Source organism: Zea mays, chromosome 10, assembly GCF_902167145.1.
Source record: "Zea mays cultivar B73 chromosome 10, Zm-B73-REFERENCE-NAM-5.0, whole genome shotgun sequence".
Taxonomy (NCBI): domain Eukaryota; kingdom Viridiplantae; phylum Streptophyta; class Magnoliopsida; order Poales; family Poaceae; genus Zea; species Zea mays.
Genome location: NC_050105.1, coordinates 13,540,774 through 13,562,421, shown reverse-complemented (window position 1 = coordinate 13,562,421; position 21,648 = coordinate 13,540,774). Strand labels below are relative to the sequence as shown.

General features: G+C 44.9%; 1 protein-coding gene across 1 annotated transcript; it reads right to left on the bottom strand.

Annotated features, from left to right (window-relative positions):
• Nucleotides 1–5,281: 5,281 nt before the first annotated feature.
• On the bottom strand, nucleotides 5,282–8,787 carry LOC100194203 (15-cis-zeta-carotene isomerase, chloroplastic). Its single transcript, NM_001139248.1, is given in 4 exon segments — nucleotides 5,282–5,828; nucleotides 5,926–6,135; nucleotides 6,227–6,373; nucleotides 8,234–8,787. Coding segments are annotated over 4 exon segments (1,101 nt in total). The 5' UTR covers nucleotides 8,642–8,787; the 3' UTR covers nucleotides 5,282–5,492.
• Nucleotides 8,788–21,648: the final 12,861 nt, after the last annotated feature.

The window sequence follows — 21,648 nt, the reverse complement described above, 5'->3', positions numbered from 1 at the left end:
ATTTAACGCAAAGGTGGCCTGACACCTTTATCCTGACACGCGCCCCCCGGCAGAGCCGAAGTGACCGCCGTCACTCCACCGCTCCACTGACCAGTCTGACAGAAGGACAGCGCCGCCTGCGCCACTCCGACTGCAGTGCCACTCGACAGAGTGAGTCTGACAGGCAGTCAGGCCTGGCCAAAGGCGCCATAGGAAACTCCGCTCCGCCCGACCCCAGGGCTCGGACTCGGGCTAAGACCCGGAAGACGGCGAACTCCGCTCCGCCCGACCCCAGGGCTCGGACTCGGGCTAAGACCCGGAAGACGGCGAACTCCGCTCCGCCCGACCCCAGGGCTCGGACTCGGGCTAAGACCCGGAAGACGGCGAACTCCGCTCCGCCCGACCCCAGGGCTCGGACTCGGACTAAGACCCGGAAGACGACGAACTCCGCTCCGCCCGACCCCAGGGCTCGGACTCGAGCTAAGACCCGGAAGACGGCGAACTCCGCTCCGCCCGACCCCAGGGCTCGGACTCGGGCTAAGACCCGGAAGACGGCGAACTCCGCTCCGCCCGACCCCAGGGCTCGGACTCGGGCTCAGCCCCAGAAGACGACGAAACTCCGCCTCGCCCGACCCCAGGGCTCGGACTCCGCCCTGGCCTCGGCCGAACGATCTCCGCCTCGCCCGACCCGGGGGCTCGGCCTCGGCCACGGAAGACAGACTCGACCCCGGCTTCGGAGGAGCCCCCACGTCGCCCGACCTAGGGCGCAGGCCCGCCACGTCAACAGGAAGCGCCATCATCATCCTACCCCGAGCCGACTCGGGTCACGGAGAACAAGACCGGCGTCCCATCTGGCTAGCTCCGCCAGATGGACAATGATGGCGCTCCACAAGCTCTATGACGACGGCGGCTCTCAGCTCTCTTACGGAAGCAAGGCGACGTCAGCAAGGACTCGACCGCTCCTACAGCTGTCCCTCCGCCAGGCTCCGTTGCTCCTCCGACAGCCACGACATCACGCCAGCAAGGTGCCAAGACCTCTCCGGCTGCCACATTGGCATGTACCTAGGGCACTAGCTCTCTCTCCGCTAGACACGTAGCACTCTGCTACACCCCCCGTTGTACACCTGGATCCTCTCCTTACGACTATAAAAGGAAGGACCAGGGCCTTCTTAGAGAAGGTTGGCCGCGCGGGGACGAGGACGAGACAAGCGCTCTCTTGGGACCGCTCGCTTCCCTCACCCGCGTGGACGCTTGTAACCCCCTACTGCAAGCGCACCTGACCTGGGCGCGGGACGAACACGAAGGCCGCGGGATCTCCACCTCTCTCACGCCCGTCTCCGGCCACCTTGCCTCTCCCCCCTTCGCGCTCGCCCACGCGCTCGACCCATCTGGGCTGGGGCACGCAGCACACTCACTCGTCGGCTTGGGGACCCCCCGGTCTCGAAACGCCGACACTTAGTATTGCTATACCATACAAGGCTGTTTTTATTAGAGCAAGGCATGTTGACAAACAATATATTTGTTTGCCTAGTGAGGATGAATGGAACTTTGCTGCTGATGTTGTAGAACGTCTTCGAGTGTTCAATGACATAACTGAATTATTTTCTAGAACTGAATATGTCACTGCCAATTTATACTTCATCAAGATATGTGAGATAAGAATGAAAATTAGACAATGGTCAACTTGTGGCAATCAAATAATTGAAGCCATGTCAGCTAGTATGGTAACCAAATTTGATAAATATTGGTCTGATATTCAAGGACTCATGGGCATTGCAACTATACTTGATCCCCGACTAAAAGGTTTGAGTTTGCTAATGTGTTTTGAGTGGCTGCTTGGTACATCTGGTCAAGATTGTGAGGAAAAGTGTGCTGAAGTCAAAGATTTGTTAACGAATTTAATGCTTGAGTATCATGTGGAAGAGGATGAATGTAACAATGAATCATCAGCACCTGCACTTGGCGATATGGAGTTTTTATCTTCCTTTAGTGCAAGAGTTGCAAGTACAAGGCCACCATCTAGGAGGTTGCAATCTGAGGTAGATCGCTACTTAGAAGATGAGTTGGTCCCTCTAGAAACAAAGAATTTCAAGGTTTTAGATTGGTGGAAGGTAGTTGGAACACGCTATCCAACTTTGACGAGGATTGCAAGAGATATTTATGCAATTCCTATTACCACAGTTGCTTCAGAAGCTGCTTTTAGCACTAGTGGGAGAGTGCTTAGCGAGCATCGTAGTAGGCTTACATCTAAGATGTTAGAGGCTCTCATGTGCTCATTTGATTGGCTTCAAAACAAATACAAAAGTATGTGTTTTTTCTATTGCAGCTTATTTACTTATATTATGTGACTATAAACTAATCATTGAATTTATTTCCTTAGTTGATGAGAAAGAAAAGCATGCTGCAACCTTTTGGTCTTGCCTCCAGGACATTCAGGAGGGGCTTCAGGTATGTTTGTGTACATGTGTTTTCTACAGTGATTTATGTTTTAGTCTGATGTCATATTTGTATGTTTTAGTACGATTAACATTTGTTGCACTGTTTGTATGTTTGTGTACAGGAAGTTGAACGTTAAGCTTGTAGCTAAAGCAAGTCTGTCCATTCAACAAGTCAAGTGATGCCATGCTGTTAGCACTTTAGCAGCTTAGGACTTCAGTCATCTATCTTTTGACTATTTACCAACCTTTTGGGTCTTAATGTCATAGAAGGCTTAACAACTTATGATGACCATGTAATAAAACATATAATGCTATATTTGGTACTATCATAGTGTTGCTACTTTATGCAATTACCTATGGTGATGTTGAATGGATGTTTGAATGATGCTTGAATTTTTTGTAATGGTATTTAGATGGATCATGGATACACTTGATGATGCTTGAATCTTTGCGGGTATGGGTTATCCGACGGGTGACCCGTACCCATGCGGGTATGGGTATGGGGATAAATCTATACCCGCTAGCGGATATGGGTAACCCGACGAGATTATTTTTTTGTCGTGGGTATGAGTATGGAATAATAATACCCGGTGGATTATTTTTAATTAAGGAGGCTGCTAATGATGGTTTGATGGTGCCTCTGATAGAAAGTTCAGTTCATAACCGTATCTCTATTTATGCTGATGATGTGGTGATTTTCCTCCACCCGGTGGCTCTTGATTTAGTAATCACCATGGACATTATCAGGATTTTTGGGGAGGCAGCTGGGCTCAAAGTGAATTTGGCAAAGAGCAGCGTTTTCCCCATCCACTGTACTGCTGAAAATCTGGATACCATTCATAATCTGCTGCCATGCGTTGTTGTCAACTTCCCCTGCAAATATTTGGGGGTGCCTCTATCCTTAAAGAAGCTCGGCAGACAACACTTTCAGCCATTCATTGATAAAATTGCAGATCGTCTTCCCTGCTGGAAAGCTGATCTGTTGACTAGAGCTGGAAGACTGATTATTGTCCAGACTGTCCTGTCTTCAATGAATATCTACTTAATGATGGCCATGGACCTTCCTTCTTGGGTTTTCAAAGCAATTGACAAGATCAGAAGGAATTTCCTGTGGAAAGGGAGGAAAGAAGCTTTGGGAGGACATTGCTTGGTAGCTTGGAACAAGGTTACAAGGCCAAAAGAATTTAGAGGATTGGGTATATTAAATTTGCGTTTGATGAATTGGGCTCTTAGATTACGCTGGCTCTGGCTGGAAAAAACCGATACTGGCAGACCTTGGGCATCCTTTAAAATAAATGCTCATCCTTCAGTTAAGGCCTTCTTCTCGGTAGCAATCTCCTCGGTGGTGGGCAACGGCAGAAACACTTTGTTTTGGACAGATAATTGGATCGATGGCCAAAGTATATGTCAGCTGGCCCCTCATTTGGTCCAGATGGTCTCTTCTAGGGCTAGAATGAGGAATGTCCACGATGCCCTCATCTCAAGGAGCTGGGTCCATGATATTAGAGGAGCTATCACTGTAAATGTTTTGTCTGACTTCCTCAAGGTTTGGGACCTCACTACAGACTGGGTCTTAACACCAGATCAGGAGGATAAGCATAGCTGGAGGCTTTCAAGCTCAGGTTTATATTCGGCCAAATCGGCATATACCGGTTTCTTTCTTGGAGCAACAACTTTTAAACCCTGGAAAAGGATTTGGAAATCATGGGCTCCAAATAAATGCAAGTTCTTCATGTGGCTCGTGGCCCACGATCGCTGCTGGACAGCAGATCGACTAGCAAAAAGAGGACTGCCTCACCCTCAATTTTGTATACTTTGTGATCAAGAGGAAGAAACGATAAACCACTTGCTGGTTTCCTGTGTTTTCTCTCGGGCTGTCTGGTTTCAGATGATGAAATCTGTTGGGTTGCAGCATCTTGCTCCTAACCCTGCGTGCTCCTCCTTTGAAGATTGGTGGGAAGGGGTTGCTGCATTTTCTGCTGGTCTAGTAAACACAGGGCTGCACAAGGGCTTGAACTCTTTGATCATTATTGGTGCTTGGGCCATCTGGAATCACCGCAATAGCTGTGTTTTTAATGGTGTGCAGCCTAGTCAAAGCATGGTCATCAATTGGGTCAAGGAGGAGGCTCATCTCTGGTATAGGGCTGGAGCCAGGGATTTATCTAACATCCTTATGCTCCAGTAATTTCAGTGGGTATCCTTTAATTTGAGTCTCCATGGTCACGGGAGTAGATGTCTTTTGTTGTTGTCGATGTTAATTCTCTCCTTCTCCCTATAGCCTAGTGTTTGTGGGTTCGTGTGGAGTTGTACGAGGTTTCCTTGCCTCACCTTTTCTTCTTAATATATTGATACGTAGCTCTCCTGCGTTTTCGAAAAAATACCCGGTGGATATTTACCCGTTGCCATCTCTAGCGGCGGCATTCCTGCCGTGCGTATCCAATGTTAGCATCATAAAAGTAACAGGAAAACTGAAGTTTAAAGCTCATCAGTGAGCCCACAATAGAAGTGCAGGCCCATACCGGTAGGCCTAATTGATTTTTAAATTGGACAATACAATACATCTGTGCCGATCAAATGGAAAGTTGGTTTCCATGAATGTCTTATAGCAAATATCTGCTGGTTATAAATTCAAATACTAAATTTGGGCCGATCAAATCAGAAGTCTGCTTTCCATACCAAATCTCGGACAGACCATTTCCTGCGAGCATAAAAGGTTTATAGTGTACCTAATCCTAAGCAAGTGAATAATAATAATAAAGCTTACCCATGGCAAGCAATCTAATCCGCATGGACACACACCTAAACCGAAGGCTGTTGGAATAGTCAATTCGATTAAAATTTATGAACAGTGGCACCATCAGGATATGAATTTTTTTGTGGTATATCATAGATAAAAGTTTTGACCAATGCCATATACAAAAAGTTCCGTTAATAATATAAATAATTGTACATTTGTACACATAAGATTATGCATTCAACTATGTATACCAAAGGAGCACATATTTCTCTTCTTTTTGATCTGGTCATGTTTTTTCAGTTCCAGCACTGAGCATATATGTATATAGGTTTATAGCACTACCAGGGAAGTTGGTAGCTGGATGCTTGCATCAATGGATGAGCAAAGTATGCACCCAAGGTTAACATTGTGATTGCTACATATGGTAACCGAAAGAACTCCTTGTGATAATCTTTGGGCAGTTTCTGCCGTCCATCGATGATCGCAGCGAAGGGCATAACACTTGTTCTCTTCTTCAGTACTTCGAAGGCTTCACCATAGCGTGACAACAGCCTCCTGTCACCATTCCAAGCACCAAAGAGATGGTGGCTGATAAGTCCGACAGAGGCCGCTACGGCAACTGAGTTGCCAATCCATAGTGTATGAGCAAGGCACCAAATTACCTGACCAACCATCTACATGATAATTGTGGATCAGAAGTGTGTAAGTGGTCATATGAAACTGCAATGCAATCATAGAGAACACATTCTACATATTTTATAGACTAATCACCTGTGGATGTCTGGTAATACGCATTATTCCTGTTTCCCACATGTGTAATTTAGGCTTGTCCACAGCTGCCACTTCCAAGAGATTGAAAGTGGATGGATACAGAAAGAAGAACGAAATGAACGACGAGAACCAAAGAAGCTCATGAATGCCAGTGATTCCCTGAACTTGCCATAATTGAGTACCATCATACCGATGATTTATGAAGTATACCTGAAAAGATATGGAAACTGTATAAGGCACAGTAAGATTTGTTAATCATTGAGGTATATCTGCCTTTGGGAAAAGAACACCAAGGACTCACAATAGTAGTAACTGCTAAAGGCAGTGAAATTCCTGCGAACAGCACACGGTAAACACGCTCCCCCACTATTTTCTCACCACTTTCCCGTAGGCTTGCCATACCACTATGGACTACAGCAAAAATTATGGTAAGGAGCAACATAACAACCTGCAAGAGAATCGCAATGGTTAAAATGTTTATCTATTATATCATACAATCTGCCAATGTAAGAGACAACAGTGAAGCAAAAGGTAATGATAAAATAAAACTTGGGTGAAAAACAAATGAAGAAATACAAAACAAAAAAAAGCACTTCAAGTATACGAGTCCCCATACATTTTGAATATAACTATATTTGTACCTCAACATTTTCAGAACGAGACTTGATACTAATTTTTCTTGTTCAGATTAAATTTATCATTGATGTTTCAGTGTTTGTTTCACCATTTGATACAAAACTACAAAAACGATTGTTTAGATCCCAATAGTTGTCTGTAGTTAGGTTTGTATACATGTTGCAGTACCCATGTAGCATTTTTCTGGCTCCTCTAAAGATAAAGATAATCTTATGGTACCTCCATAAAGGGGTAATCTTGACAAAAGGCAATTTAGCTAAACATAATTGGCAAGGCAACAAACAATGTTGTTTCTGTCACAAGGATGAGAGAATGCTACATCTATTTTTTTCAGTGCTGCTTTGCATGTATGGCCTGGTGTGTAATTCAAGTAGCATCTGGACTTTCGACCTCCCGTAGTGTGCCTAAAATGTTTGGCAACTGGCTGTCGGGCTTTAATAATGATTTAAAGAGCTTAGTGCTTCTCGGGGCAACAGTAACTTGTTGGGCTTTGTGGCTTTGTAGAAACACTATCATTTTTAAAACAAATAAGCTTCTTTTTTGCAGGTTATCTTCCCAGCTGCGCACTGAATTCCTACATGGGCTATTCTGCAGAAGCCTTCTTTGCAGGCTTTTGCTCTAGCAGCATCTCAGTAGTTGGTGCAAACAGCCAAGAATATTTTTACGCAGGCACATGGGTAGCGGTCTAGCCTACGGTTCAATGGCCATTAGTGTGCTGGTCTTTTATTTACTTTCTCTTTTGTGTAAGGCTGTGTGCCATTCAGGCAGAGGCCAGGAAACAATTCAAGACCATGGCCATTAGTGTGCTGGTCTTTTATTTACTTTCTCTTTTGTGTAAGGCTGTGTGCCATTCAGGCAGAGGCCAGGAAACAATTCAAGACCGTTGTATCATTCTTGAATTCAATAAATTTTTCCCTTATAAAAGAAAAGATTTTGGCTTTGCTGGCCTGCTCCCCTCTCATTCCTCTGTTCACACTCCCTCTCTTTTGCTGACTTCTGCTCATGATGACGGGGACGCCAAGATTTCCTGGGCACCTTTTCACCTAGATGACGCTATGGAAACCATGCACTACAGTGACCACAACTTTGTATTACTCCTCTACTCTTTCAAGTTAGTTATTTTAATACCTAAATGTTCATTTTACTGTTGCCAACAGGCGGCTAAACAACACCAATTCAGAAGGACCTATATTATTTACTCAGCTATGAACAATTTAGATGGAGAATTGGACACATGTACGGATATACTAATACACCAATATTACTCAATGCCACAGAATAGTAAGAGAGGAAAGAATATGAGTGCCTGGCACAGTTTATCTTTCAGATTTGAAACTACATCAATAACAGCAAAAGTCATATTTAGTTTCTTAGACACTTGAGACAGGATTGAGCAACAAAATTGCCATTCAGAATTGCACTACCTCAGGTACTGCAAGAAACTTATGTTGTGATAACGTTGTTCTGACCTTAAATGCTCCTCGAGCAACATCCCTCTACTACAATATCTATCTGGACAAAGTTTACCCAGGACTACACACCATATTTCATACAATATATCGCTTCGTGCATTTAAAAATTACTTTTTAATCTCGTTGGACGGTGACTGGCCACTAGGCGCGCGCATTTTTTCTAGTGAAATCCGAAAGCCCCGTAAATAAAGAGTACGCACCTCGTGGCTGTCGGAGACGGAGGCGACAGCGTCGAGGAATTTGGTCCCGACCCCGGTACTGGGGTCGATCCACAGCACGTTGAGCGCAACGAGCACCGCACCTAGTATCCCGGCGAAGTAAGCCCACGACGCCACGCTCTGGTCCTTGAGCTCGAACGCAGCCGAATCCTCACCCACGAGCACGGGCCCTCCGCCAGACTCGTCTCCCTCCGCAACAACGCCCTCCTTCGGCTCGATGCCTCCCCCGACCGCACGGGCGGGACGAGCGTGGGAGAGAACGCGTGAGAGAGGGGGGAGCGGCGCTCGGATTGGGTTTAGGGTGGGGCAGAGCGGCCGCGCGAGGTGCGGACGGCGGTGAGGAAGGAGAGGCGGTGTAGCCGCAAGGTGGAGGCGGAGCTGGGAGGCCATGGCGTGGACCGCGGAGAGTGCGTGTACGGGTAGACTGGAGTGGTGGTGCAGTGGAGCGGCGGTGGCGAAGGCGGCAGTGGGAAGTGAAATGGGGCGGCGACGACGGCCTCACGGAGTCGCTGGTGGCATCTTTGGGGAGTGGGATGCGCGGACGATGCGGTGCGCGTCCGGTTGGAGCGTGGTGCGCCGGGCGTTTATAGCAAGTTTAGATTATTCTATTAATAATATATATCACAGGTAAAGATATGAAGTTTAGATTCTTCTGATATTGTATATGACTTATTTAATAAGTTTAGCTTTATGAAATAATTGATATTTTGTCACTTGAAACGTTGGCATAATTATCATTATGTGTATAAGTTGTGAGTTTATCTGTATTTATGAAATGTTGGTCTGGTAACAATTCAAGAACGTGTTTTATTGTAATGGTAAATATCACATTATCTCCTAGCTTAATATATAAACTACATGTGTCCTTACGAGAGAGACCACCTTTCATACCACTTGTTGGTGCCTTTTTTGGTCGTCAATCACCACGTGACAACCCGCGACGGTGCTCGCTGCACAGACGCGGACGGTCCGCGGCCAGGGGCTGGATGGTCCGCGACCTAGTACAGGGCTAGGGTTTCCTGGCTGACGGCCAGACGGTCCGCACCTACAGGCCGGACGGTCCGCGCGTACGCAGGAGCGGCGGAAGTCGCCGGCGTCGCTTGGATCTCGCTCCCGAGAGGGACCCCGTCGGGGAGGAGAGATCCTAGGTGTTGTCTAGGCTCGGCAGGCCAACCTATACTCCTCTAATCGACGTAGAGTCGAATAGAAGTGGAGAATTTGGGGATTGGAAGACTAAACTAAAACTAGACTAGAACTACTCCTGAGATAAAACGTAAATTGTATTGATTGTAGGTTCGATTGATGATTCCAAATCGGCCGTATTTCTCTATTTTTATAGAGGAGGGGGCTGAACCCGTTATAAACAAACTTCCCAAGCTAATTCCGTGAATCTCATCAACAAACACAGCAAGACGCTCGGAACCCTAATCTGTTATGCGCGCGCGGACCGTCCGGCCCACAGGCGCGGACCGTCTGGCGGCTCATTTTGGTGCTGAACATATGCCCCCTGCCTTTTGGTGGAGCTGAGCAAACCAAAAGCAACTAACTCGATGTGATTACATCGATTTTCTTAAGCATCTTGCCACATACTAGGATGGTACTACTTGAGGAAACACCCATTTAAAGTTTTGGGCAAATATTTGCCTTGTAATGTTTGCAATAAATAGGTATTACCAAATATTACCTGTTTTACTTTGTATGGACCCTCCCAGCTTAGCAGCCATTTCCCAAATTTTCGGTCTTTGTTTCTTAGAGGCAGGATGGTCTTCCACACCAGATCCCCTACCTGAAATGACTTAGCTTTGACCTTATTGTAGGCCTTGGCTACCATGATTTTGTCATTTTCTATTTCTCCTAAGGCTGTCACCTTCTTGTCGGTTACTTTATCAATATTGTCCATCATTGAATTATAATAATCACCGACAGTTAGATCATTTTGCCTGGCGAACCTGACATCAGTTAAACTTATTTCCACGGGCAACACTGCTTCCTGCCCATAGACAAGCTCAAATGGAGATACTTTAGTAGCACTGTGTTTAGATATTCTGTGAGCCCACAAAGTTTCGGACAAAATCCTATGCCAATGCTTATGATTATCGGATATCTTCTTTTTTATCAGGTTAATCAATGTTCTATTACTAGACTCGGCCTATCCATTGGCCTGAGCATAATATGGAGATGAATTGAGCAACTTAATTCTATATAATTCAGCAAACTCACGTACCTCTTTTGACATAAAAGAAGTCCCTTGATCTGTAGTCAAGGTCTGGGGAATTGAGAGCACCTAGAGGGGGGGGGTGAATAGGTGATCCTGTAAAAACTTTGAAACTTAATGCCACAAAACTTGATTAGGAGTTAGCACAATAAAGCCAAGTGGCTAGAGAGGAGTTCTTGCAAAACACAATAACCACAAGGAGATCAACACAGAGAGGCACAGTGGTTTATCCCGTGGTTCGGCCAAGTCCAACACTTGTCTACTCCACGTTGTGGCGTCCAACGGATGAGGGTTGCACTCAACCCCTCTCAAGCGGTCCAAAGACCCACTTGAATACCATAATGTTTTGCTTTGTTTCACTATATCTCGCTTGCGAGGAATCTCCACAACTTGGAGCCTCTCGCCCTTACAGTTTGATGTTCACAAAGAATCACAGAAGTAAGGATGGGATGAGCAACACACACAAGACACAAAATCAGAGCAACAATACGCACATAAGTCACAACTTGAGCTCTCAACACAACTCAAAGAGTTCTCTACTCAAATGGAGCTCTAGTTGCTATCACAAAGAATCGAATGCGCGGAAATGAGGTCTTGGTGCTTAGGAATGCTCAAGGGATGCTTGGTGTTCTCCTCCATGCGCCTAGGGGTCCCTTTTATAGCCCTAACGCAGCTAGGAGCCGTTGAGAGCATTCCAGGAAGGCAATTTTTGCCTTCTGTCGCCTGGCGCACCGGACAGTCCGGTGCGGATTTCTTTCCTATTTTGGCGCAGCCGACCGTTGGCGATTTGGAGCCGTTGGCGCACCGGACACTGTCCGGTGCCCCTTCAGACTGTTGGCCCGGCCACGCGTCACGCGCGGATTGCGCGGCCGACCGTTGGCTCGGCCGACCGTTGGCTCACCGGACAGTCCAGTGCACACCGGACAGTCCAGTGCACACCGGACAGTCCGGTGAATTTTAGCCGTACGCCGCCGACGAAATCCCGAGAGCGGCCTTTTCACCAGAGCCAGCCTGGCGCACCGGACACTGTCCGGTGCACCACCGGACAGTCCGGTGCACCCAGACTGAGCAGAGTCTTGGCTGCTCGAGCCAAGTCTTTTCCAATTGTCTTTTCTCTGATTCTAGCACTTAGACAAATATGTTAGTACACAAAAACCAATGTACTAAGTCTAGAATCATACCTTTGTATTGATTTGCACTTTGTCCACCATTTGGCATAGTTTAACACTTAAGCACTTGTGTTGGACACTAAATCACCAAAATACTTAGAAATGGCCCAAGGGCACATTTCCCTTTCAATCTCCCCCTTTTTGGTGATTTATGCCAACACAACATAAAGCAACTAAAAGAAGTGCAATTTCAAACAAGAAATGATTTTGATTCAAATTTGGTTTATTTGGATCATTCTTTGCCACCACTTGGTTTGTTTTTGCAAATCAAACTCAATTTCCTATCTCTAAGTCAAATTCACTTGAAGAGACATAAAGAGAGGTATTCCGAGAGAAATTGATCAAAGATTCAAAAACTCCCCCTTTTTCCCGTAGTCAAACATTCTCCCCACAAGAGACAGACTTTTAGCACTAAGAGACAATAAGAGTATTTTGACAAAACAAAACTCTACTCTTCTATTTTCAAAATTCTCAAGTGGTAGCTGATCCATTTCTTGCTTTGGCCTTATTTTCTCCCCCTTTGGCATCAAGCACCAAAACGGGATCAATCTTGGCCCTTTTAACCCCATTGCCTCACCAAAATCTTCAACTAAGAGTAAAAAGGCAATAAGAGCATGAAGATGAACTTGGAGTTAGTTACTCTTTCATCGGAGTGCAGTGGAAGTCTTTCATGGTCCAAGTCCAACATTCCCTTTCAATCCACCTTTGAGACTAAATCAAGCAAACTAAAGCACATAGTTAGTCTCAAAGAGTCAAGTTGTAGCACATCTCCCCCTAAATATGTGCATTACTTGCAAATGGACTTGTGAGGTCTGGGAGTGTTTGTACAACTTGAGCACCATAAATAAACAACAAAATGCATAAGGAACATGATCAAAGGCATAAACACATGTATGCTACAAATCAATCCAAGTTCCGCGAATCTAAGACATTTAGCTCACTACGCAGCCTGCAAAAGGTCTTTTCATCTAAAGGCTTGGTAAAGATATCGGCTAGCTGGTTCTCGGTGCTAATATAGAACACTTCGATATCTCCCTTTTGCTGGTGGTCTCTCAAAAAGTGATGCCGGATGTCAATGTGCTTTTGTGCGGCTGTGCTCAACAGGATTGTCCGCCATGCGGATAGCACTCTCATTATCACATAGGAGTGGGACTTTGCTCAGATTGTAGCCAAAGTCCCGGAGGGTTTGCCTCATCCAAAGTAGTTGCGCGCAACACTGACCTGCGGCAACATACTCGGCCTCAGCGGTGGATAGGGCAACGGAAGTTTGTTTCTTAGAACTCTAAGACACCAGGGACTGTTGGGTCTATGCTTCGTCGCCGAAGGTCTTCAAGGGAGAAGCGGCTTTCGGCTGAAGCTGTTTGCATGAGATGGCTGAAGGTTCCTTTCCATGAAGCTTCGGCATTATAAACCGACTTAAAGATAGAATGACCTTTTAGTCCATAAATGTCTGAGTCAATGTTGTAAGTTTTTATAAGGGGCATACTTGTAATTTCTCACAGGCCGTGTCCTGTGCCTATAAATAGTGAACAGTATTCCGTTACTGTTCAGGCATTCTGATATTTGTAATCGCATCTCTCGGAATACAACCTTTGTCAAGGCATAGGTATCATTGTATTTAATGATTCAATATATTAAGTGAATATAATATAATGCATCTGTGATTCATTCATCCATTTTATGCCTTTTATTTTGCATTATCTTACAATGTTTATTGAAAGTTTATTACGAAGGTTCAACTTCGTAATAATACTATCATCGACCTTCGTCCAAAACCCATTATCCTCAAAGGAATAATGTTTCACGGACGAAGGACAGTATCATTTAACATTTTATGTTGCCTTGTTCTTAATTTATCACTTCCACTTTTTGAGCTGATGGCTTCGTTCAACGACCAAGCTGGAGCTGCTTCGGACCCGAAGCTGGTGCTCCCGATCACAGGTGGCTCATCCTCAGAGCCAGCTAACAAGAAACAGAAGAAGGAAGCACAGAGAAGGGTACAGCATGTTGGGGTGCAAGGACCCTTCATCAAATCAAGATGGTCTCATATTCCTATTACCTTCTCCCAAGAGGACCTTCAGCTCAAAGATTACCCACACAACGATGCCATGGTTATCTCTTGTGTTATCAAAGGATTTCTGGTCCACAATGTCTTGGTTGACACAGGCAGTGCAGCTGACATCATATTTGCTAAGGCCTTCAGACAAATGCAAGAGCCAGAAGATAAGATTCATGATGCTACACATCCTCTCTGTGGCTTCGGAGGAAGACAGATTGTAGCACTGGGCAAGATCACCATGTCAGTGACTTTCGGATTCATCAACAACACTAGAACTGAGCAAGTTGTGTTTGACATTGTTGACATGGAATACCCTTACAATGCAATTATTGGTCGTGGTACTCTTAATGCCTTCGAAGCAATCCTTCACCCTGCTTATCTTTGCATGAAGATACCTTCGGATCAGGGACCCATTGCTATCCATGGAAGTCAGGAAGCTACAAGAAGGGCCGAAGGTAATTGGACTGACTCAAAAGCAATCCATAATATAGATGGAGCTGAAGCTTGTGAACAGTACAAATTCAGAAGGGAGAAAGCAGCTTCAGCAGATCAGCCGAAGCCTATGCTCTTATGTGAGGACATAGCAGAGCAGAAGGTGCTGTTAGGCTCTCAACTATCCGAAGAGCAGGAAAAAACCTTGATAAGGTTTTTGTTCAATAACAAAGATGTTTTTGCATGGTCAGCCAATGATCTATGCGGAGTTAATAGGGATGTTATCGAGCACTCGCTCAATGTCGATCCATCCTTCAGACCCAGAAAGCAAAGGCTTCGGAAAATGTCAGATGATAAGGCCGAAGGTGCTCGCAACGAAGTCAAAAGACTCTTCAGTGCAGGAGTTATCAGAGAAGTGAAGTACCCAGAATGGCTGGCTAACACTGTTATGGTAAAAAAGGCCAATGGCAAGTGGCGAATGTGCATCGATTTTACAGATCTTAACAAGGCTTGTCCGAAGGATGAATTCCCACTACCAAGGATAGACTCTTTAGTTGATGCAGCAGCTTCTTCAGAGCTCATGAGTCTGTTAGACTGCTATTCAGGCTATCACCAAATTTGGATGAAGAAGGAAGATGAGCCGAAGACTAGCTTCATAACTCCAAGTGGCACATATTGCTATCTTCGGATGCCTGAGGGGCTCAAAAACGCTGGAGGAAGCTTCAGCCGAATGACTGCGAAGGTTCTCCAATCTCAAATAGGCAGAAACGTGTTAACTTATGTTGATGACATCATTGTCAAAAGCACAAAGCAGGAGAATCATATTGCTGATCTGCAGGAGACCTTCGCCAGTTTCAGGCAAGCTGGCCTAAAGTTAAATCCAGAAAAATGCATCTTCGGAGTGAAGAAGGGGAAATTTCTTGGATGCTTGGTTTCAACAAAGGGAATTGAAGCCAATCCAAGTAAAATTGAAGCTATACTTCGGATGGAGCCACCAACTACAAAAAAGGGGGCTCAAAGATTGACAGGGAGATTGGCATCTCTCAATAGATTCATATCCAGATCAGCAGAGAGAAATTTACCATTCTTCGAAGTACTGAAGTCAGCAGAAGTCTTTCAATGGGGACCAATTCAGCAGAAGGCTTTTGAAGAACTAAAACAGTATTTAATAGATCTAACAACATTGACTCCACCAATGCCAGGGGCTCCTTTGTTATTATATGTGGCAGCTTCGCACTCAGCGGTAAGTGCAGCGCTTGTTCAGGAGAAGCTTGATGGCCAAGTCAAGAGACAAGCACCAATATATTTTGTATCCGAGGTTCTTAGTTTGTCAAAGAGAAATTATACAGAGCTGGAGAAGGTACTGTATGCTGTTTTGATGGCCTCCAGGAAGCTTCGGCATTATTTCCAAGCTTTCAACATAATTGTTCCTTCATCACAACCTCTGAAGGATATTATGAGGAACCGAGAAGCTACTGGAAGGATTGGAAAATGGGCTGCAGAGCTCAATGAATTTTGTATTGAATATGTTCATAGATCTTCGATTCAGTCACAGGCGCTGGCAGACTTTATTGCTGATTGGACGCCAGGGGCTCAGGAGGAGGAAATTAATAAAGACAGCGAAGCCTGGACAGTGTTTTGTGATGGATCTTGGGGAACCTTCGGAGCAGGAGCGGCTGCTGTGTTGGTTTCACCTTCCAAAGTCAAAACTTGTTATGCGGCAAAGCTTGATTTTAATTGCACAAACAACATTGCTGAGTACGAAGCATTGATTCTAGGTCTTCGGAAGTTAAAAGCAATGGGAATCAGAAGAGCCATACTTAAAACTGATTCCCAGGTTGTTTCGGGTCATATTGACAAGAGTTGCAATGCTAAGGATCCGAAGCTTGAAAAATATCTGGATATGGTTCGAAGAGTCGAAGCTTCCTTCGAAGGGTTTTCTGTCAAAAATATCCCTCGAGGACAAAATGAGCATGCTGATTTGCTAGCTAAGTCAGCAGCACAGGGACTGCCTCTACCTTCGGATGTGTTCTTCGAAACAATAAAAGCACCTTCGGTGGAACTTCTTGAAAGAGCAGTCCTTAACATATCTCCTGTTTTTAGCGAAGATTGGAGAACCGAGATCATCTCTTACCTTCAGGGTAAATTCCTTTCAGATGACGAAGCTTATAACAAGAGGATAGAGGCAAGAGCTCGTCCATATGTCATGATAGAAGGGGAGTTGTACAAACATGGAGTTTGTGCTCCGCTGCTCAAATGTTTATCCAGAACCGAAGGTATAGAGTTAATGAAAGAAATACATGCAGGCCTGTGTGGATCTCACATCGGATCTAGGCCGTTACTTGGAAAAGTTTTCCGTCAAGGGTTTTACTGGCCGAAGGCAGCTTCGGATGCAGCAGAATTGGTTCAAAAGTGCGAAGGTTGTCAGAAATGTGCAAGAGATCAAAAACAACCTTCGTCCTTAACACAGCTCATACAACCCACTTGGCCATTGCAAAGGTGGGGCCTTGACTTGTTAGGTCCGTTACCACCGGCCCAAGGGAACCTGAGGTACGTTATAGTAGCTGTGGAATATTTTTCTAAATGGATTGAGGCGAAGCCTTTAGCCACAATAACTTCGGCTACCGTCCAAAAGTTTTTCTGGCAAAATATTGTCTGTCGTTTCGGGGTGCCAAAGGCTATCACTGTGGACAATGGAACACAGTTTGACTCCGAAGCTTTCAGGGATTTCTGTGACCAAATTGGTACGAAGATCCATTTTGCATCAGTTAGGCACCCGGAGTCAAATGGACTCGTTGAAAGAGCCAACGGCATTATAATGACAGGAATAATGAAGTTAATCTTCAATCAACCCAGAGGAAAATGGCCAGATCAATTAATCAAAGTGGTGTGGAGCCACAACACGACAACATCAAGGTCTACAGGCTTCACTCCATTCAAGTTGTTATTCGGTGACGAAGCAATAACTCCAGAGGAAGCTAAAACCGGATCAATAAGGATAGTAGCTTCGGCAGAATCAGATTCCGAAGCTGCTTATTCTATAGAAAAAGATGCTTTAGAAGGGATCAGACTGCAAGCCGTGGAGAATATCAATAAATATCAAGCTGAAACAGTCAAATGGCGAGATAGAAAGGTTCGGCTAAAAAATATTGAGCCAGGGCACTTGGTGCTTCGGAGGGTGGCCAACCCGGAAACAGTGGGCAAATTGCAGTTGAAATGGGACGGGCCTTTCTTAGTAGCATCTTCGTCAAGACCCGGTTCATACAGATTGAAAGATATGGACGGCAATGACATTCCTAGATCTTGGAATGCGGATGAGCTTCGGCGATATTATGTATAATTCGATGTAATTTTTCTTATTTTTTATTTTTTCTTTCATGGCACCCTTTTCCTTTCCAAAGGGGGAGAAAGGTTTTTAATGGGGCCAGCATATGTAATTTCCTTTTTTAGTATTATAAGAGCAAAATCCCCCAAAGAATGTAAATGTAAAAGCTGAGAGTGCACCATCGAGTGCCCAAAAGTAAAAACGAAGAAGCTCCAAAGACGTTCCTAAGGGAATGCAGAGCTTACAGCGAAAAGTCAACGCTGATTCCGCCAAAAGTAAAGGCGAAGAAGCTCCAAAGACGTTCCTAAGGGAATGCAGAGCTTACAGCGAAAAGTCAACGCTGATTCCGCCAAAAGTAAAGGCGAAGAAGCTCCAAAGTCGTTCCTAAGGGAATGCAGAGCTGAGGTGTGATTGTTTTTAAGAAAATAATGGCTATGAATATGGCTTCGGATACGTGTTTGGCCATTCATTTGCACATCACATTACATCATAGCATTTGCATTCATAAACATTCATCTAGGCATATGTAGGATAATCATCTTCATCGCATAAAATGGTTGCTTCGGCAAGAAGAGAAAAAAAAAGAGCTTCGTGCACAAAGAAGAAAGGAAAATGTTGTTTTCTATGCTTCGTTGCGTACGAAAAGAAGGGAAGGTGTTTTTTCGCCTTCGGCTCAAAAAAGGAAATTTCGTCCACATCAAAGCATTTCTCATACATCAGTGAAAGGTTAAGGATATATTACAAGGTATGAACAGCATACATTAAAAACAAGTTTTGTATACATTTACAAAAGTTATCTCAAAAGTTTTTCAAGTATTGTCTGCAGTCTACTATCTAAATCTTCAAGGAGCTTCGGCTTCGGCGTCATTTTTGATCATCAGCTCCGGCTTCGTCATCCTACATGAATAAGGTCGTTGGAAGTCAGAATCAAGTCTACAGGAAAAGGTAAACACAAAGTATGATTTCTTACTGGTTCAAGGTGGCTACGAGCTTCGTCTCCTGCCTTTTCTCGCCCACCTTTTATCCATATCATTTTTATAAATCTATTCGAGATGCTTCGGGCAAGATCAGGAATGTCGTCCAGGATTGATGGCGACAAAGTAAAATTTGGCCTATTCACAACCCTTCCATGCTCGCAGCCAGCCTTCAGAAAAGCCGCAGCAGTGCCTCGAGAAGCCACCCAGGCACAGAAGTCACCATGCCCAGCTATAACTTCGTCGAGCTCGTCAATCTCCCCCTCAATATGTTCGAAGGTTTTTGGTAGATCTTCAGCTGAGGGGGTAAATTTTCCACTGCTGGCTCCAACTGAGTAAAAAATCTTTTTTAACCGATGAATGCATCTGTTGCTGAATTCCAAGCAGTTTTCTTGAAGACTTGCCAGTAGTTTTCTCAAATCTGAATTCTTTTGAGCTTCGGCTTTAAGTTTTGCATTAAGATCTTGTTTTTCTTGTTCGAACTGCTCAGACTGGCGGAGAAGCTTTGTGTTCAGTTCTGTTATTTTTGCTTCAGCTTCCGCCAATAGTCCTTCGGTTGCCTGGAGCTCAAAGTTCTTTTTCTCGAAGGCATCTGATTGTTCCTTTATTTTGCTTTCCAAATTTTCAATTATGACTTCGTGCTTTTTGTCTTCAAGATCTTGTTGCATCTGCAAGGCTTTGCTCAGAAGCATACTCTGCATGAAAACAACCTTCGTCAGACATGTTTTTGTTCTTAGAAATAATAAAGGTTAGGGGAAAAGCAGTTCACCTTGAAGTTGGAATAAAATAAACTGCCAACGACATGTTGTCGTCGGTAGCGGCTGATGTCCGTTTCTAGCTTCGGAAATCCAATGCTCTTGGACAGGGTACTGATAATTTTGGCCCCTGTTTGGTCTCGAATACACTCCAATTTCTCATCATCAACGCCTCCGAAGAGGAGTGCCCCAGGTTTGTATCCACAGGATTGGGCATACTCTTTAAGCTCTTCTATTTCAGCTTTTGTTAGATGTTCTCCAACTAAGTTTTGGAACGCAAAGGCTTCGTCCTCTGAAGCTTCATCAGCAATTTCTTTTCCTTTCTTTGACGCTGCGGTCACGGCCTCTTCGGCAGCAGTGGTAGCTTCTTCTGCAGCCATGTCTAGTAGCATTTGGTCAATATGTTCAATTGTGCTCTCCAAATTCAAATCTTCAGTTGAGGTAACTTCGGCGGCTGCGGCCTCCGAAGGTGCAATTTCAATATCTGCCCCCTCCGCTGCCGTTCGTGTTTTTTGGGCCGAAGCTCTTGGCGGCGTTTTGTCAATTACCTCTGTCACGGTAATGATTCTTTGTTTCTTTGCCTTGATTGTTTTCCTCGATTTCTCGGGCTCCTTGTCCTTCTGAAAAAACTTTGTCAGTTGAGGACCCAGTGGACTTAGCTTCGCAGGTAAGGATTCAGTCATTACCTTCAGAATTTCCTCAACAACAGCAGCAGAAGGTGATGCGGGGGTTTCTTCTGCTTCGGATATTTGTTGCTTCGGAGAAGAAGCTTTCCTTTTCTTTGGAATTTTCTTCTTTATTGGCTCTTTTTCACCTTCATCTAAGGCTTCAGTTACCCTTTTCCTTTTTTGGCCTTTGGCACCTTTGTTTAGATCTTCGTAGTCTGGGTATTCGAAACCCAAGGCGTCCAACACTCGATTTAGCCTTCGTTTCGGACGGGTGCCAAAGGCTGCGGTCATCAATTGATCTTCTTTTTTGGAATAATTGCCAAGAATTTCATTACACATTGCTTCAATCGTATCTAGCCACTCTTGGCAGGGTGCTTTAAAGTACTTTTTAAACTTGAAATAGTAAGGTAAACGTACGAGTTCACCTTCTTTCTTTTCCCCCTGTAGCTTCGGCATTTCCCATTCTTTCAAACTGGGAAAAACTTTGAATGCTAAAAACTCTTGAACCAGGTCCCTTGTGCTGATATGCTCTGCAATAATTCTGAATTCACTCATTGCTTGTTGTGTTGGACCTTCAGGTGTCATGTTGCAGCGAGGTCGGGTTTCTCCGAAGATTAATTCCAGCGGGCTTTGTACAAGCTTTTCCTTGTCGTCATCAACCTTAACATAGAACCACTCTGATTTCCAGCCAGCTGCCCACTTGCTTCGGTAGCTAATTACAGGGAACTTTGTAGTTTTCCGATAGGCAAAGTTATAGCAACCAAAATTATCATGCAATCCATCTTTTCTAGCCTTTGTTTGATAATGCAGCTCGTGAACCCGGCAGAAGCTGTCCGCAAATGGTTCCACTGCTTGGCTTCGGAGTGCCCAGATATAAACAATAAGCCTAACGATAGCGTTAGGGGTCAGCTGATGAAAATAGATACCGAACCTCTTCAGCACCTCTCCAATGATCCCATGTAGGGGGAATCTTAGTCCAGCCTTTAAAAAGCTCTTGAAAATAACAATTTCATCTTTCTCCGGTTTTGGGGTAGTCTCTTCTCCCCCGAAGCGCAAAAGCTTTTGCTGATTTTCAGTGAAAAAGCCCGATTTTACCATCTTGGATAGATCAGCCTTCGAAACAGTAGATTTTCCGAAGTCCAAGTGGCTCGGCTTGCTCGGCATAGCAATGCGATAATCATCTTCGGAATCAGTTTCCTCAATATCTTCTTTCTCTGCTTCAGCGATTGCTTGTTCTGCATCATCATGAGGGATCTTTTCCGAAGTCACTAGACCCGATCGTTGCATGGCTTCGGAGATGGGGAGAGTCTCCGAAGCTTCAGTTTCTTCTCCCTCGCGCTCAACCCTGGCGGTAGAGCGGACTCTGGCCATTCAATTATGAACCTGTGAAACTTTAAAATTTTCTTCCTCCGAAGCAGGTTTCAAACTGGAGCTTCGTTCAATTCTAACAGACAAGCTTCGGTGATGGTTAAAAATTTTGGCAGGAAAACAGTGCAAATAGCAATGAATGCTGTGGTAACTTCACACCTACTTGTCTGTTTATATAGTGCTGCAGGTAAGAAGGCGAAGCGCCAGAGTTTTTACACCAGGCGCACACCCGCTTGCGCTCGCTGCGCAGTGGACCGCAGGGACAAACAGTAAACTCTGTAAGGTGGGACCGCTACGTGCTGGGAAATTAAATCGTTTCTCGGCAACGAGCTCAGGGAAGGTGTTTTTTGGACCTTCGGCTCCCCGAAGCTTAAGAGACTTTTTTCACGGATCAAGCTCGTTACGAAAAACGATCTAGCACCGCGAAAGGGG